Source organism: Cnephaeus nilssonii (assembly GCF_951640355.1).
Source record: "Cnephaeus nilssonii genome assembly, chromosome: 6".
NCBI classification, from domain to species: domain Eukaryota; kingdom Metazoa; phylum Chordata; class Mammalia; order Chiroptera; family Vespertilionidae; genus Cnephaeus; species Cnephaeus nilssonii.
Window position 1 is genome coordinate 40,281,709 of NC_137077.1, and position 16,177 is coordinate 40,297,885.

The 16,177-nt window shown below is 36.2% G+C and overlaps 1 protein-coding gene across 2 annotated transcripts in view; it reads left to right on the forward strand.

Annotated features, from left to right (window-relative positions):
• The window catches only part of LRRK2 (leucine rich repeat kinase 2), a 134,443-nt gene that overhangs the window by 59,264 nt on the left and 59,002 nt on the right, over nucleotides 1-16,177 (forward strand). For both annotated transcript variants that reach the window (XM_079773719.1, XM_079773720.1), the window contains exons 19-26: nucleotides 122-380; nucleotides 3,777-3,965; nucleotides 7,566-7,687; nucleotides 9,791-9,860; nucleotides 10,311-10,528; nucleotides 12,081-12,331; nucleotides 12,842-12,990; nucleotides 15,944-16,037. In XM_079773719.1, coding sequence (XP_079629845.1) covers nucleotides 122-380; nucleotides 3,777-3,965; nucleotides 7,566-7,687; nucleotides 9,791-9,860; nucleotides 10,311-10,528; nucleotides 12,081-12,331; nucleotides 12,842-12,990; nucleotides 15,944-16,037 — 1,352 coding nt within the window. The remainder of the gene's footprint in view (nucleotides 1-121; nucleotides 381-3,776; nucleotides 3,966-7,565; nucleotides 7,688-9,790; nucleotides 9,861-10,310; nucleotides 10,529-12,080; nucleotides 12,332-12,841; nucleotides 12,991-15,943; nucleotides 16,038-16,177) is intronic.

A 16,177-nucleotide genomic window follows, 5' to 3' on the forward strand; every position in this document is an offset into this window, starting at 1 on the left:
ATTTTGTTTCTATCTAAATTTAAGAGTGTAGGGAAAAATTACACCAGCTTCAATGTACCAGTGTCCCAAAGGGAAGAGATACAGGCTTTTAGTAAGCTTATATATATTTTTTCCTTAATAGGTGTGTGAAAAAGCAAGCAGTCCTAAACTGGTGGAACTGTTACTGAATAGTGGGTCGCGCGAACAAGACGTACGGAAAGCGCTGGCAATAAGCATTGGGAAAGGCGACAGCCAGATCATCAGTTTGCTCTTAAAGAGACTGGCCCTGGATCTGGCCAATAACAGCATATGCCTCGGCGGATTTTGTATGGGGAAAATCGAACCTTCTTGGCTTGGTCCTTTATTTCCAGATAAGACATGCAATTCAAGAAAAGAAATAAGTAGGTATTAAAAGGAACACTTTGTATGTCTTATTTTTAGTTGTGTATATATTTTTTGTCACTAATCTTTTAGTTTTTCTTCTAGATTGGTGCAACTTAAGCCAAAAATATTGTAAGGGTTTGGGTATCTCTTTCTTGCCATGAAATGCTTGAAAGTGATGTAATATTTAAGTTTCTTATGACCCAGCAAATGCATATTTTATAAAGATAGTGTAAGACTGTGGGATCTTTCTGAGGGGTTACTTTTTTAAAAATATATTTTATTTATTTACTTTCATTTAAAAAAATTTAATTGATTTCAGAGAGAGAAGAAGGGAGAGAAAGAAAGAGAGAGAGAGAGAGAGAGAGAGAGAGAGAGAGAGAGAGAGAGAGAGAGAGGCAAAACATTGATGTGAGAGAGAAACATTGATCCGTTGCCTCCCATACTCACCCTGACCAAGGATGGAACCCCCAATCTCGGTGTGTGCCCTGATTGGGAATCGAACGTGAGATCCTTCTGTGCACCAGACGACACTTCAACCAACTGAGCCCCACCAGCCAGGACTTTTTTATATATATTTAATTTTTATTATAAAAGTAATTCATACTAATTTTAAAAATAGGGAAACAATCATAAGGAAGACAATAATAATTTATCCCTTATAGGTAATAAATGTAGATTTTCCCCTATACTTTTTATTTATTTACATATACATATGCATTTAAATGTATATGTAGTAACATATATACTTTCATTTTCAAGTTAATATACTATTGGTTCCAATATTGTGTTCATTATTGGAACTAGTCAAGGCTTCTAACTCTAGGTAAGGCAGTGACTGCCAAGAAAATGCATCTCTGCACTTCCGAGTGTTGTGCTATGGCCTTGGGATGTTCCCGGGTGAAATCTGACACTGGCCCCATACATGGAGGGCAAGGAGAGACCAAGGAAAGAGGCAGACCACCAAGATTGATCCCTGGCAGGTTTAATAAACAAGGCAACATACGAGGCTTGTCTTGGGCAACTGCAAGAGGAGTAAATCTCCACACCCACCTGCCAGAATCTTAAAGGTTATGTACAGGCCTGAACTGGTTTCAGTCACATAGGCAGTCCAGGTGGTCTCAACAACACCTACTCTCTCAAAGGCTACATCTGTGGGCAGCTCCCACTGTGGGAAGGATGGGCAGGATGTGAAATCCAAGGATGGGGAGAGGGGAGGGGCTTCCAATTGCCCCATCTAGCTCATGGATCCACCAGCAGTAATGTCCTTTTGATGACCTCCTCCAACATTTACTTTGTATTTTAATTAAGGATATATTCTCTCCATATTTTCAAGTTAATATATATTTTGTATATATTAAGTATAATGATGACAAGTTATCATGAACCTCTTTAACATTTCTGTCTTTTTAGCTGTCTCTCATTTACTCACATTAAGTGTATGTTTTTCAGTATTTTTCTTTAAAAAATTATCTTTATGTTTAAAGTATTACAGTATTTTAAAGCTTGAACTCCCACCTTTTCCTCTGTGACCTTACCCCCATGCCCACTCCCCTCCCCGCACTGGTGGGACTCTCTGACTCTTCACTTTAAGGACTTTCTTGTTCATAACATGTTCTCTCTACTGTCATTTTCTGACGCACTCATCAGACAAAACCCCGTTCCTCATCAGTCCAAGAGTCTGATTTTTCCTCTCCTTCCCAGAGATAGGAAGCATCCTGCTGAAGTATCCATCCATGCATGTTGGTGCTTCTGCATAGTCAAGGTCTCAAACTTCCTGGTGGGACCTAGAAGACCCCATCTGGCTGAATTTCTCTCAGCTTCTTAAATGCTTCATATACTCTTCCAGGCTTTTCCCAGTGTTACTCTCTCTCCCTAACTCCCTTAGCTTCTCTCTCACCTGGCCAACTCTTCATTCTTCCTGCCTCAGCACCATGCCACTTTTTACAAGAAAACATTCCTGACCCCATGAAGTCTTGGTGGATGGTCCTTCTACCTGACCCCCTTTCCCCTGAACCTTATTTTGAGGACAATTTGAGGAAAGTTCTAATATCCACTAGAATTTTTACCCAGCAATGTACTAATAGGAATCTATGATACAGAAATCCTCAATGTTCATAAAAATGCATGTATAAGGATGCACATCAAAGTGTTGTTTATAACAGCAAAAATTTAGGGGAAAGTTGTAAGCTTTCTTCAAAAGGAACTATTCAAATTATCATGGTACATCCATTCAGTGGAGTGCTTTGCAATCATTTGGAAAAATAAATCTAGCAAATTCAAATGTTTGGACATAGAATGTATTGTTAAGTAAAAAAAGAGGCACAGAACAGTGTTTTCAGTATACTATAGGTGAGCACACAATTGTGATATTGTAGTCATAAATGTTTGAATATGAAAAAGAACATATCAGGAGAAATACTACAGAAATGGGCTCCTCGGTTGCCTCTGAAGACTTTGGAGATGAGTAAGTCATGATTAGATCCCTAGTTTCATCAGTTCAATCAGTTTCATGGCAACAACCTGCTCACTTTAATCTTTGGTGCTTTGGTGTTTGGTAGAGAGGAACTGTGGGCTCATTGGAGAAAAAGAGAGGCAGATTTACTATTACTTTATTCCCTTTGTTCTGTATGAAGTTTTTTTTTAATTTTATTTTTACCATGACAAGTCTTACCTAATTTAAAAATATATAATAATGTTACTTGATTGATTTGAGGATATAGCATGATTTCATTGGCAGCTTGTCTGAGTAAAGAACATTTCAGATTCATAGCTTTAAAACATTTTTTCATGTACTATTAAACTGAGTCACATACATGTGTTACAATATTGGAAGAAGTTTTCCAGGCTTTATGTAGACAATGAGGACTCTGCCAACTAATAAGGTTGTTAACTTTGAAATTCCACATAATTCCCCAATAGAATGAAACACTTAGCAAATAGTTTGTAAAAATAAGAATATCATTTATTGAGCATATTCTGTGTCCTAAGCATTATGTTAAACATTTTATATGCTTCATTTCATCTTTTCGATAACCCTATGTTGTATATATTGTCATCTTCACTTCCGCAATGAAGACACTGACATGTAGGGAGTTCATACAATTCACAGGTGGCATTACTATGATTTGGACACAGGCTTGTCTGGCTTCACAGCCCAGGCGCTTTCTGAGGTTAAGTGAGCTTCATAAATATTCAGTTCTGTCATCTACACCAAAGCTTTGTATAAACTTCTATGACTTTTTTGAAAATTAATATTGACTTTCTGTAATATCACAATTGTAAAGTGCCTTTGGAAGTAGGAATAAACAATTTTCTAGAAATATGAGAATATATAAGGAACTTTGGTATGGTATATGGTTAGGTTTGTTTAATTGTTGATGTCTAAGTTGCTGCTGTATCTTTTTTATTTGTAGATATAGGATCCACTCTAGCAAGAATGGTCCTCAGATACCAGATGAAAAGTGCTGTGGCAGAGGGAGCAGCCTCAGGCAGCGATGGGGATTTTTCTGAGCAAGTACTTGATAAATTTGACCAATGGACCTTCATTCCTGAGTCCTATGTGGACAGTGTGTTTGGCCAAAGTGATGACCTAGATAGCGAAGGTATTTATTATTTAAAAAAAAAATAGTTCCCAGTATGTTTTAAAACCCTTACACACTGACATTGAAAAATGGAAATTGAGACAAAATCCTGATTTAATTTATTTGGAAAAACTTGAGGAAAATGTGTTCATTATTGAAAATAGTTAGTGCTTACTAACTCCAATTCAGGCAATGGCTGTCAAAAAATTCATCTCTTCACTTAACAATGTTTTGATACTGCCTTTAGTTGGTGACTGCAATTGGATTCCACATTCCATCATTGGCTATATCCCTTTCTGGATTGCGTAAACCTTATTAAAAGTAGTATTGCCAACCTTCTAGGATTTTTTTGTAAGAATTAGATAAAATATATATGTAAACTCTCTGGGAGAGTTCTTGGCAAATAGGAAGTACTTAAAACATATATTTACCTTTATTAGAGTTAAGAATAATATTAATCTTTTAATAACTCACTCAAGATAACTTTTAAAAATTGACATAGCAAGATATATAATGACAGTGATTTGGGCTGACATTTAATGCAATACAGTTTGGTAAAAATGGGGTGAGGTGTTTTCTTTTATTAACATAGTATGATTGTAAACTTTGGGTGATAGATAAAGGTATTTGAGAGGGCAAAAAGTAAGGATTATTCCAAGATCTCATTTCTCAAGTCCAAGTATTTTTTAAAATAAACTTTATTTAGCAATAATTATTATAAAAAGAAATCCACCTACTTAAGTATATATTTTCATGGATTTTGAAAAATGTTTACATCCATTTAATCACTATTATCAAATTATATGACATTTCTATCATCCAACAAGTTCCTTTTTGCCTCTTCATAAAATATTTCCTCAATCTTGGCCCTTGGCAACCATTGATCTGCTTTCTATTCCTATAGATTGCATTAGTATTTTCTCCAGTTGCATAGAAATGGAATCATACAGTGTGTTCTCTTTTATTTCTGGTTGTTTTCCAAAGTGGTTGTACCACATTATACTCCCACCAGCAATTTTGTCACCCTACAACACTTGATATAGTCAGTCAAATTAATTTTAGCCATTCTAGTGAAGGCACAATTCTAGCTCATTTGGGTTGAATTTTTATTTGGGATGAATATTTATTGAATTTTGATCACTATTGATATTAAGAATATTTTCATGTTCTTATTGACCATTCATGTATTTTCTTTGTGAAATATCTGTTCACATCTTTTGATAACTTTTTAAAATTACCTGAGTACATGTATATAATAAATAGTTTTTATTTTATTATTTTTATTTATTTATTGTTCACACTATTACAGATGTTCCCCATTCCCCACCCCTCCTTACCCACCTCCACCCAACCCCCACTCCCCATGCCTCTGGCTTTCATTTTATGGTATTGTTCAAAGAGTAGATTTTAAATTTCTTCTAATTGCTATGTGGTTTTTTGTTTGACTTGTGGGTTATTTGGAAGAGTGTTTATTCTCCAAATATTTGGAGATTTTCCACATAAGTTTCTCTTATTGGTTTAAATTTAACATTTTTGGATAGAGAACATACTCTGATGATTTTCATCCTTTTAAATTTATTGAGATGCTTTGTTGGACTACTGAGTGGTTTAACATGGTGAATGCTCCATGTGAAATTTAAAAGAATATATATTTGGCTGATCTGGATTCAAGTCTATTATGTCTGATTGCTTGGTAGTGTTTTCAATCTTCCATATCATTACAGAGTTTTCTCTCTACTTGACTGGAGAAAGAAATGTTGAAATAAAAATTGTGGATTTGCTAATTCCTTCAATTTGATCAGCTTATGCTTTACGTATTTTGCAGCTCTGCTATGGGGTGTGCAAACAGTAAGGGTTTTAATTTTTTTTAAATGATTTTACCCTTTTATATTGATCCAATTTACATCTAGTATCATCACTTCCTTCCTCCTGAAGAACTCCTTTTTACACTTCTTATAGTGCAGATCTGTGGGAAACCTCTTTGCAGGTTACTGGAGCTCTTTTTCCAGCATTCTGCCCCTAAACTCCCAGCTAAGGAAGTCTCCATGAATGTTGATCTTCATCTCATCTCAGGAAAGCCACTGAGCTTTGTTTAAATTCCTTCGCCCTGTGCCTCTGGCCCTCAAATTGCCCTGAGGCAGAAAGCCAGGGTGGTCATAGGCTTATGTAATTTGTTGTCCTACATTCAGGGACTACACAGTTCCGCACTGTCCCTTGCCCAATGTCTGAAACCAGTTGTTTAAAATATTTTGTCCAATTTTCCAGTTGTTTGTGGGGGTTGGTTAAAATCTGTGCTTTTCGTCGGCCTTCGGACTGAAGGGTCCCAGGTTTGATTCCAGTCAAGGGCACATCCCAGTAGGGGGTGTGTAGAAGGCAGCTGATCTAGTTTCTCTCTCATTGATGTTTCTAACTCTATCCCTCTCCCTTCCTCTCTGTAAAAAATCAATAAAATATATTAAAAAAAAGAAAAAGAAAATTGAAGCTTTAAAAAAAATAAAATAAAATCTGTGCTTTTGCCTCTTTCATGGCTGAAGGAAGAATTCTTCTTAAGTAGTTTTAAATAAAGGAAAACATTTAAATAAATGTTAACATAAAATAAATTATAAAATGTATAGATGCTTGTATAAATGATATGCTAATAGAAGCTTCACAAACATAAAGGGGGATAATTATCAAAATGTAATAATTATAAGATATGTACACAATTGAATTATAAAGTCTAAAGTCTATTATTAAAATACTTAAGCATAAGATCGTTTAAATTTTAGGATGAATTAAATTTTAATAATTAATCAAGTAGGAAGTATTTGCATCAGTTTTACAATTTATATAGCATATTGTCAATTTGATTTCTGAATATATAGATTTTATATAATTTTTTGACACTTAAAATTATGCTTCTAAGATAAAGAGTAGTGTAATTTAATTTTCTGTAATGCCTTCAGATTACATATCATTAGTAATATGATTTATTTATTGATCTTTATTTTTTAAATTCATAATTTTAAAAGTAGTTTTCATCTCTTTCTCAAAACAGTATTGCTAACTAAATACAATGTGTTTATTTATTGTTATTTTACATATGAAACCATAAAATATGAAATTTAAATAGAGATGTATTCAAGATTGCTGAATATTAAATAATTTCAAGTGTGATTTCAGTATTTAAAACAATATTTGAAAAATTTCTAAGAAAAATTTAGAGAAACAGAAAAGAATAATTTTGATTAGATTTGTACATAAACTTTCTCTGCTTGCTGTACATGCACATACTTACTATTGTGTATGTAACTACTTTTTTTTTACTTGGCTCTTTTCTACTGTACTAAGAGCTCAGGAGGTCTGGATTATTTTTTCCAGTTTATCTCTATCCGACACTTACTCAATGTCTACTCTATGACAACCATTCAGCAAATATTTATGGATGAAGAAAAGTGTATTTGAATTTTGAAAATGAAAAACCAACATAGTTTATTAGTTCTATTTTAAAGATGTTACAACAAAAATTAGGCAATTTCTATTAATGAAAATATGTTTAATCTCGTATGATCGAATGTGATATTAGCATCTTATGATTGAGCAAACATTTTCTATTTGCCTTTATTTATCATTTAAAAATAGGAAGTGAAGGTTCATTTCTTGTGAAAAAGAAGTCAAGTTTGATTAGCGTAGGAGAATTTTACCGAGATCCTGCCTTGCAACGTTGTTGCTCACCAAATTTGCAAAGGCATTCCAACTCATTGGTAAGTTAAATTGTGATTATGTTGTGTGTTTTGTTACTGACATTCTCTTGATAATTGAGCTATTGATAAAAAAAAAGCTAGGAGCTATTGGTGCAGAAATTTGCTGATGTATGAAAACTTTATATCATAATATAAATATACTAGAGGCCCGGTGCACGAAATTCGTGCACGGCGGGGGGTTGTCCCTCAGCCCAGCCTGTACCCTCTCCAATCTGGGACTCCTGGAGGGATGTCCGACTGCCCGTTTAGGCCCGATCCCACCAGGATCGGGCCTAAACGGGCAGTCGGACATCCCTCTCACAATCCAGGACTGCTGGCTCCCAACTGCTTGCCTGCCTGCCTTCCTGATTGCCCCTAACCGCTTCTGCCTGCCAGCCTGATCACCCCCTAACCACTCCGCTGCCAGCCTGGTTGATGCTTAACTGCTCCCCTGCCAGCCTGTTTGCCCCCAGCTTCCCTCCTCTGCCAGCCTGGTCACCCCTAACTGCCCTCTCCTGCAGGGTTGATCACCTCCAACTGCCCTCCCTTGCAAGCCTGGTCCCTCTCAACTGCCCTCCCTTGCAGGCCAGGTGCCTCCCAACTGCTCTCTCCTGCTGGCCATCTTGTGGTGGCCATCTTGTGTCCACATGGGGGCAGGATCTTTGACCACATGGGGGCAGCTATATTGTGTGTTGCAGTGATGACCAATCTGTATATTACTCTTTTATTAGATAAGATAGAGGCCTGGTGCACGGGTGGGGGCCAGCTGGTTTGCCCTGAAGGGTGTCCCGGATCAGGGTGGGGTTCCCTTGGGGCGTGGGGCGGCCTGAGCGAGGGGCCTGTGGTGGTTTGCAGGCCGGCCACGCCCCCTGGCAACCCAAGGGGAGGCCCTGGTATCTGGAATTTATTTTCCTTCTACAATTGAAACTTTGTAGCCTGGAGTGGAGCCAAGCCTGCTGCTCCCTCCGGGGCGGCAGCCATCTCTGTGGCAGTTAATTCACCTTCTACAATTGAAACTTTGTATCCTTAAGCGGGTGAGCCCAGCCAGGGTGTGCAGAAAGCTTTGCTTCCCCTGTTGCCGCCGGCAACCCTGGCCTGCTCTCTCAAGCTCCATTCTGCTGCCATTTGTTTGAATTTGTTTACCTTCTATAATTGAAACTTTGTAGCTTGAGTGGAGGCTTAGGCCTGCAATGGCTATGGAAAGCTTGGCTTGCTCTGTTACCTGGGAAACCTTGCTCACTGTGGCTGTAGCCATCTTGGATTGGGGTTAATTTGCATACTCGCCCTGATTGGCTGGTGGGCGTGGCTTGGCTGGTGGGCATGGCTTGTGTAGCGGAGTGATGGTTAATTTGCATATTACCATTTTATTAGAGAGGATATACATTTACATATATATAATTTTAAGTTTACACTTGTAGATTTTTTAGCATGTTTGGGGCATATACAGGGTGGGGGCAAAAAAGGTAGGTTACAGTTGTTTATATGGAAAATTATACAATAATCTATAATAATAAAAGGGTAATATGCTAATTAGACCAGATGTCTTCTGGATGTCATTCCGGATGTCCTTCCTGACAAAACCAGCCCAGGTCCCAGGTGCCCACAGGTGGCCTAAGGGAAGCCAGCCCGGGTCCCGGGTGCCTGTGGGTGGCCAGAGGAGGGAAGCAGCCTGGGTCCTGGGTGCCTGCCGGCGGCTGGAGGAGGGAAGCCTGGGTCCTGGCAGCCCAGGTCCCAGGTGCCAGAGGGAAGCCGGTGTTGGCAGCCAGGGGAAGGAAGGCCTACTCTTGCACGAATTTTCGTGCATCGGGCCTCTAGTGAATAAATAATAATACAAGAATGAACTCTGTTTTCACATACTCACAATGTAAACCTGCTTTGGCCCCACCTCTGTGTACTAAGTATACTTCATTGTGATTTTATCTTCTTTCTCTTTTCAGAGCTCCATGTCCATGTGCCCATGTTAGGTCTGTCTTATGGTGTCGCTGGTCCCATGAATACTTTAGATAGAAATCTTATAGTGATTCCTAAGGAAACCAGATAGGAAATGTTCTCTTTGCTCTTAAAAAATGACAGTGAAAAAAAAAATGACAGTGATTGTACTGTAAATATCTATTTGTTTAATAGGGACCCATTTTTGATCAAGAAGACTTATTGAAGCGAAAAAGAAAAATATTGTCTTCAGATGATTCACTCAGTAAGTATTTGGAAGTAATCATAACTAAGTTGATATTTTGAGCAGAACATAATATTTGTTAAATTTCTTCTGTTTTTTCAAAATTTCTTAGTGCCCATTTCATCTTATATAACCTTCAAGTTATAATAGATTTAAAAATTTACCATTTATACAATATATATAGGACACTTATTTTTTCTACTATCTTTCTGAAATGTAAATAATGACCTCACCAATAATGCCCTCTTCACCCCTTTCTCCAGGTCTGTTGTGTTTTCACACTGCTAAGACCGCTTGATTAAATATTTATTATTTACTCTCCATCTCTAGCACTGGTTTGGTTTCCATAGTTGGATTTTTGCTGCATCTCCAGTGCCTTGAAGAGAGCTTACACTATTAGGTGATCAATAAACATTTGCCCAGCTAAATTATCTACATACATTTGCATTGTTTGTCTGTTTTTGACAAAAGGGTCGTCAAAACTTCCATCCCATATGAGGCATTCAGACAGCGCTTCTTCCCTGGCTTCTGAGAGAGAATATATTACATCACTGGATCTGTCAGCCAACGAACTCAGAGATATCGATGCCCTGAGCCAGAAGTGCTGCATCAGTGGTCATCTGGAGCACCTGGAAAGGCTGGAGCTTCACCAGAATGCACTCACAGGCTTCCCACGGCGGCTAAGTGAAGTAAATTTAACCTGTCCTCCTAACTCTCAGAATATTTGAAGAGCTTTTGCATTTACATTTAATGTGCATGTTTAAATCTTTAAAAAGAAGGTTCTACTTTTGTGTCATTAGACAATAATTCCCCCATTCTTCTGGGTTTCACACAAGTATCTTAGTCTGGGTGGTGTTCAGAAACATCTTTGAGGGCAGGCAGTGGAAATGGAGAGGTGGTTAAAAAGGAATTCAGGGTCCTGTCCTAAAGATTCATGGTACATGTTAAACTCTCTCTAGGCTAGATGTTGGTTATGCCTTCAGTTATTTAATCGTTGTAAGGCGGTTCAATCTGATTAAACTTGGTAGATTAGACTTATACCTGTTTTGGGTGCCACTGGCCCTGGCTCAGCTACCCACTGTGGCATAATAAGAACGTGTTACTCCGACTGCTCTAAGCCTTTAATTTCCTCATCTGCCAAACATGGAGACTAAACTACTACGCAAGCATTTATTGTTTTAAAATTATATGTAACTTAAAAATAATTATTTGATAAAGATTAAGGAAAAGAAAACTAGAATTCAGCCTACCTAAAAAAGAGGGAATTTGAAGAGAACACGGCAAGGTTCTCTTAATGAGCTACATTAAGGCATTTGAAAACAGGACCAGCTCAGAACCTTCTCTGAAGGAAATTTCAAATTGACACCCCTAGATGGCAGTTTCTGTTCCTGCCTAACTATGTTTTCTTATAAAAATATTTCCTAATTAAACCTTGGGAATAAATAATTTTAAAATCTTTCCTTCTGAATAATCTGGTTGGATCTGAAACAATGGCAGACATTTTTGAAACAACTTCTGGGGCAAAGATCCATTAATAAGCCTTTATGATCATGTCAAACTCTTGAGAATTCCAAGTGAAGATAAATATATTGCTATGTAAAGGAAGAGCACAGAGAAGTGATTGTTTTGGTATTTTAGCCCTTTGACAATAATTCATACCAAATATTTAAAAAATTTGACATAATATGTAAATGGAAGGTTTGCTATTATGATAGTAGGATTAGAAATTGCTTAAAAATAAAAATGGAGATTTGAAACAAAAAGTTCCCTAAAAAGAAGTTCTAAATAAAATATGTATGATGTACAGTGACTAATTTTATGGTTAAATCTTATTTATATTAAAATGTATAACAATTTCCAAAAGCTAGCATTTAAAAAAATGTATTCCCAGGATTATGTTGTACTGCTCATTCATGAAATCATTAGTTTAAATATTTTTGAGGCCTATTCTGCTTCCATTTTTACTTGTTGAAGGAATAAATCTGTGTTAAATACTAAACTTTATTTTTGTGAACTTTCTTTTGAAAACCTACCTGCCACATTTCCCCCTGGTTTTACCCATTTTAGAGCAGGAAAAGTTGGGCCAGTCAGTACACAAAAGCTCTCTTGTGAGTTGTGTTTTCAAGTTTTAGAAAATTCTTAATGGATCTAGTTATAGGAGTTATGGGAGGCAAGAAATATTAGCTAAATTTAAGTTTCTCAGGTGGTTTATTTTGGAATTTTAAAATACTGTCTTTCCAGGTGCTGAAGTGTTTGACACACTTGGACTTGCACAGTAATAAGTTCACAGCGTTTCCCTCCTACTTGTTGAAAATGAATTGTATTGCGAACCTTGATGTCTCTCGAAATGATATTGGGCCCTCGGTAGTTTTGGATCCTGCAGTGAAGTGTCCGACCTTGAAACAGTTTAACCTGTCATATAACCAGCTGTCTTCTGTTCCCGAGAACCTTGGAAATGTGGCCGAGAAACTGGAGCAGCTGACTTTAGAAGGGTAAGAAGGCCTCATTAGAGACAAAAGTGTTGCCTTGCATGGAAGTTGTGTAAGGTTGACAAAATATGCTGACATTATTTCAACAGCAATACATTTTAAACTGTAACATGTTAAAAGACGGAGGCAACTAATAATTGCAGCTTGCATCAATTGACTTAAATTTTCACAACTAATTTTAAAGTTGATAAATCTGATTGATGCTATTCTTTGAAGACAAATTGTTTTTTCTTTTTTCTTTAAAGCAGTGGTCGGCAAACTCATTAGTCAACAGAGCCAAATATCAACAGTACAACGATTGAAATTTCTTTTGAGAGCCAAATTTTTTAAACTTTAACTTCTTCTAACGCCACTTCTTCAAAATAGACTCGCCTAGGCTGTGGTATTTTGTGGAAGAGCCACACCCAAGTTGCCAAAGAGCCGCATGTGGCTCGCGAGCCGTAGTTTGCAGACCATGGCTTTAAAGCATAGGAGTTCATGCAATTGAATCCTCATTTTCTCTCTTATGACTAGGAATAAAATATCAGGAATGTGTTCTCCCCTGAGCCTGAAGGAACTGAAGATTTTAAATCTTAGTAAAAACCACATTTCATTCCTGTCAGAGGACTTTTTTGAGGCTTGTCCTAAAGTGGAGAATTTCAGTGCCAGAATGAACTCTCTTGGTAAGTGTTCTGTGTGAACCTTCTCTTTACCAGTACTTTTGACTATTACAGGATGAGTCATATATGGACATTTTTGGTGGGTATTTAATGGTATTGTTTTGGTTTAAATATGATAGTGGAGCTTCAATTATAAAGCTAGCAGGTTGGTGATAAAAATGAATTGTATTGCCAATTGTATTGAAAATGAGGAGTCAAGCCATGGTCACAGGAAGGAAACTTAAATGCATGTTGCTAAGTGAAAGAAGTCAAGCTGAAAAGGCTACATACTGTATAATTCCAACTAAAAGACACTGGGAAAGGCACTAAAACAATTAGTGGGTGCTAGGGGGTTGGAGTGAGGAAGAGAGGGATGAATGGTTGGGGGGAAAGGAGGATTTGGGCCAGTGGAGCTATTCTGTGTGCTACTGTTACGTGGACACAGGTCATAATACATTTGTCAGGATGCATAGAATGTATAATGCAAAGAGTGAACTCTGTTGTAAACTATGGATTTTAATGACAAGGCATTAATATTGACATCAATTATAACATATACCAAACTATGCAGGTTATTCATAATAGAAGGGAAAAAAAAGTGTGTTTATGGGTGGTGGTCGTGAAGAGAGAAGGGATCTATGGAAAATTTGGTACTTTCCACTCAAATTTTCTGTAAATATAAAGCTGCTTATAAAATAGTATACTTTTTAAATTAAAAAGGAAGTTTAAAATTTTAATGTTAAAATTTTATAAATTAAAAATAATTTTAGCAGGTTAGTATTGGCATAGATCAAAATGACAATATCTTAGGCTATAAATTGTCACTATATCGTGGTTCCTTTCAGTCTACTAAACTAAAAACTCCTATGGCTGTTTGAGCTGGGTAAAGCAGGAATCCTGAGTTCCTACCGAGCTTCTCCAGAAATTTTTGGAGTATAAGTATCATTAGTACTATTGTTTCTTTTACAAAATAAAATTAATCAATCATTCAACAGTTTTCAAATTAGTAAAGTTAATGTACATTTATTAAGTTATTGTTTTGTGCAAGATATTACAATAATACATAATATGACCACTACTTTTATTACAAGTCATGGAATACCCTAAGCCTGTGAGATAACAGGGACTTATGTTCATTTGCAGCCTATCTGAGAATTATAATATTAAGGGAAAGTACTTTTATAACCATAAACAGAAACTCCTCATATTTTATCTTTTCTAATGGAGGCCATGTGCACCTTGCCACCAACGTGACTGTTCTATATCTGACTCAGTAAAATTATTTTTTTAGTAAAATAATTTTTAATAACTTTTAATAGCAGAATACAGTTTGACCACTTATTTTAAAATATATTAATTTGTCAGAACTATCAGAAGCGAATAATGAAAAAAACCATGCTAATTTTGCATAGTATTTTCTTTTTTTCTCTCTTTCACCCTCTTCTAATATTGATCATGTTCCTACCAGGAGCCTGAAACTGGGGATAGTCTCTGTCCTTAAGGAACTTGTACTCAAGTTCCAAAGACAGCCATTAACTAATTATGGCCCAACTCAATGTAATTGTATATTGTGCTAAGTGCTGTGAGGAAAATGTCCCAGATGCTATATGAGGGTACCTCAAGCAGATCTGATGCAGACCATGGAGGCAGGGAAGTGTGATGTTTAAGTTGGGTCAGGAAAAAAGAGCATTTGCAAGGACCCTGAGGCTTGGTTATAGTCAATAAGTCATCTCTGCTGAATTTCACACACACAAAAAACCTATAGAGTAGGACAGGTATGATCTCTGCGTGACCAATTGAGGAAATTGAAGCGCTGAGATTTTTTTGTGACATGTCAGGGGCATAAAATTAACTAGCTATGAATGCACCTAAGTTCAAAAATCGATTTGCTTTTCACTACACAACTTTAATAGTTCTAGAAGTTGTCTTATCTTTGGGAGGATGCCCTAGTTAGGTCATACCTGAGTGGGGCCATGAACCATTGAAAATAACCCCATGTGAAATGAAGTTTCATTCAGTTCTTTGGTTTTATAAGAGTGTTTTCCATACAGCATCTGAACCTCAAGACTCTTTAGTTCTTAAGTGGAGAATAATTTCTACTAGTTTTGGGAAACAGGTAAGGTGTAGCATAGCGTGTATCTTTCAGGAAGACAGCGTCTACCCATGTCCTGGAACTTTTTGACCCTTGAAGATTTTCTAGATAAAGCATAACCCATATTTTTAATCTTGAAAATGCTAAATAATTTCTGAAGTTACTTTCATGGAACCATAAGTTTTTATATTTCTGAAGAATCTCAGATATTATCTGGTCTAGCGGTACTATTTGGCAGATGACAAAACAGGCTGTATGATTTGCTCGGTTTCCAATATTGTGTCCCACAGAATTTCATTCCTTGGAGGTCCTCACACTATATTTCTTTCTTGGGAATTCATAACATATACCAGGATATTGAGAACTCTGAGATATTTCATTTTATTTTACGTAATGTTTCCCCAATCTCTTAAGATCACATGATCAGAGAATACCTTTATTAAGTAACATCCATTATTATTCCATAGAACACTCTTTATGAGATGGTACTATGAAGAATTTTTATCTTTATATATTATGTTGTATATTAGTATTCTAAAGTATTTTGTTATTTAAGAGTAATTTGAATTAATCTATAATGTATTTTACAAAATATCATACATAATTTGAAATGAATATTCTAATAATTTTTATGTTCTTAGATGTTAAACAGATTAATTATATTTAGATAGTTGTTTAGCTTTCATATTAGATTTGTATATGTATGGTGTATTATTTTAATGTTTAGTGGTAGTATTAAGGATGTCACCATATTTTAAAAGTAGATTTTAAAAAATTTGAAATTAAATTAAATGACAGGTCATTGGTAGCTGTTCTTGTAGAATCCAATAGAAATCTAGTTAAAATGATTTAAATGCCTGTTACCTCATTTTTATTTTCTTTTAGCTGCTATGCCTTTATTACCATCTTCTATGACAAACATCAAATTATCTCAAAACAGATTTACATGTGTTCCAGAAGCAATTTTAAATCTTCCACAGTAAGTTTATTATTTTAGTTTTAAAGCCACACTAGCTGGAACAGCACCTTCAGAAACAAGGTTTTGATTTAGGCATACAAAATGAAATTGATTTCTAAACCTACTTAGCTTACTGTTTAAATCTATGAATGTTTGACATT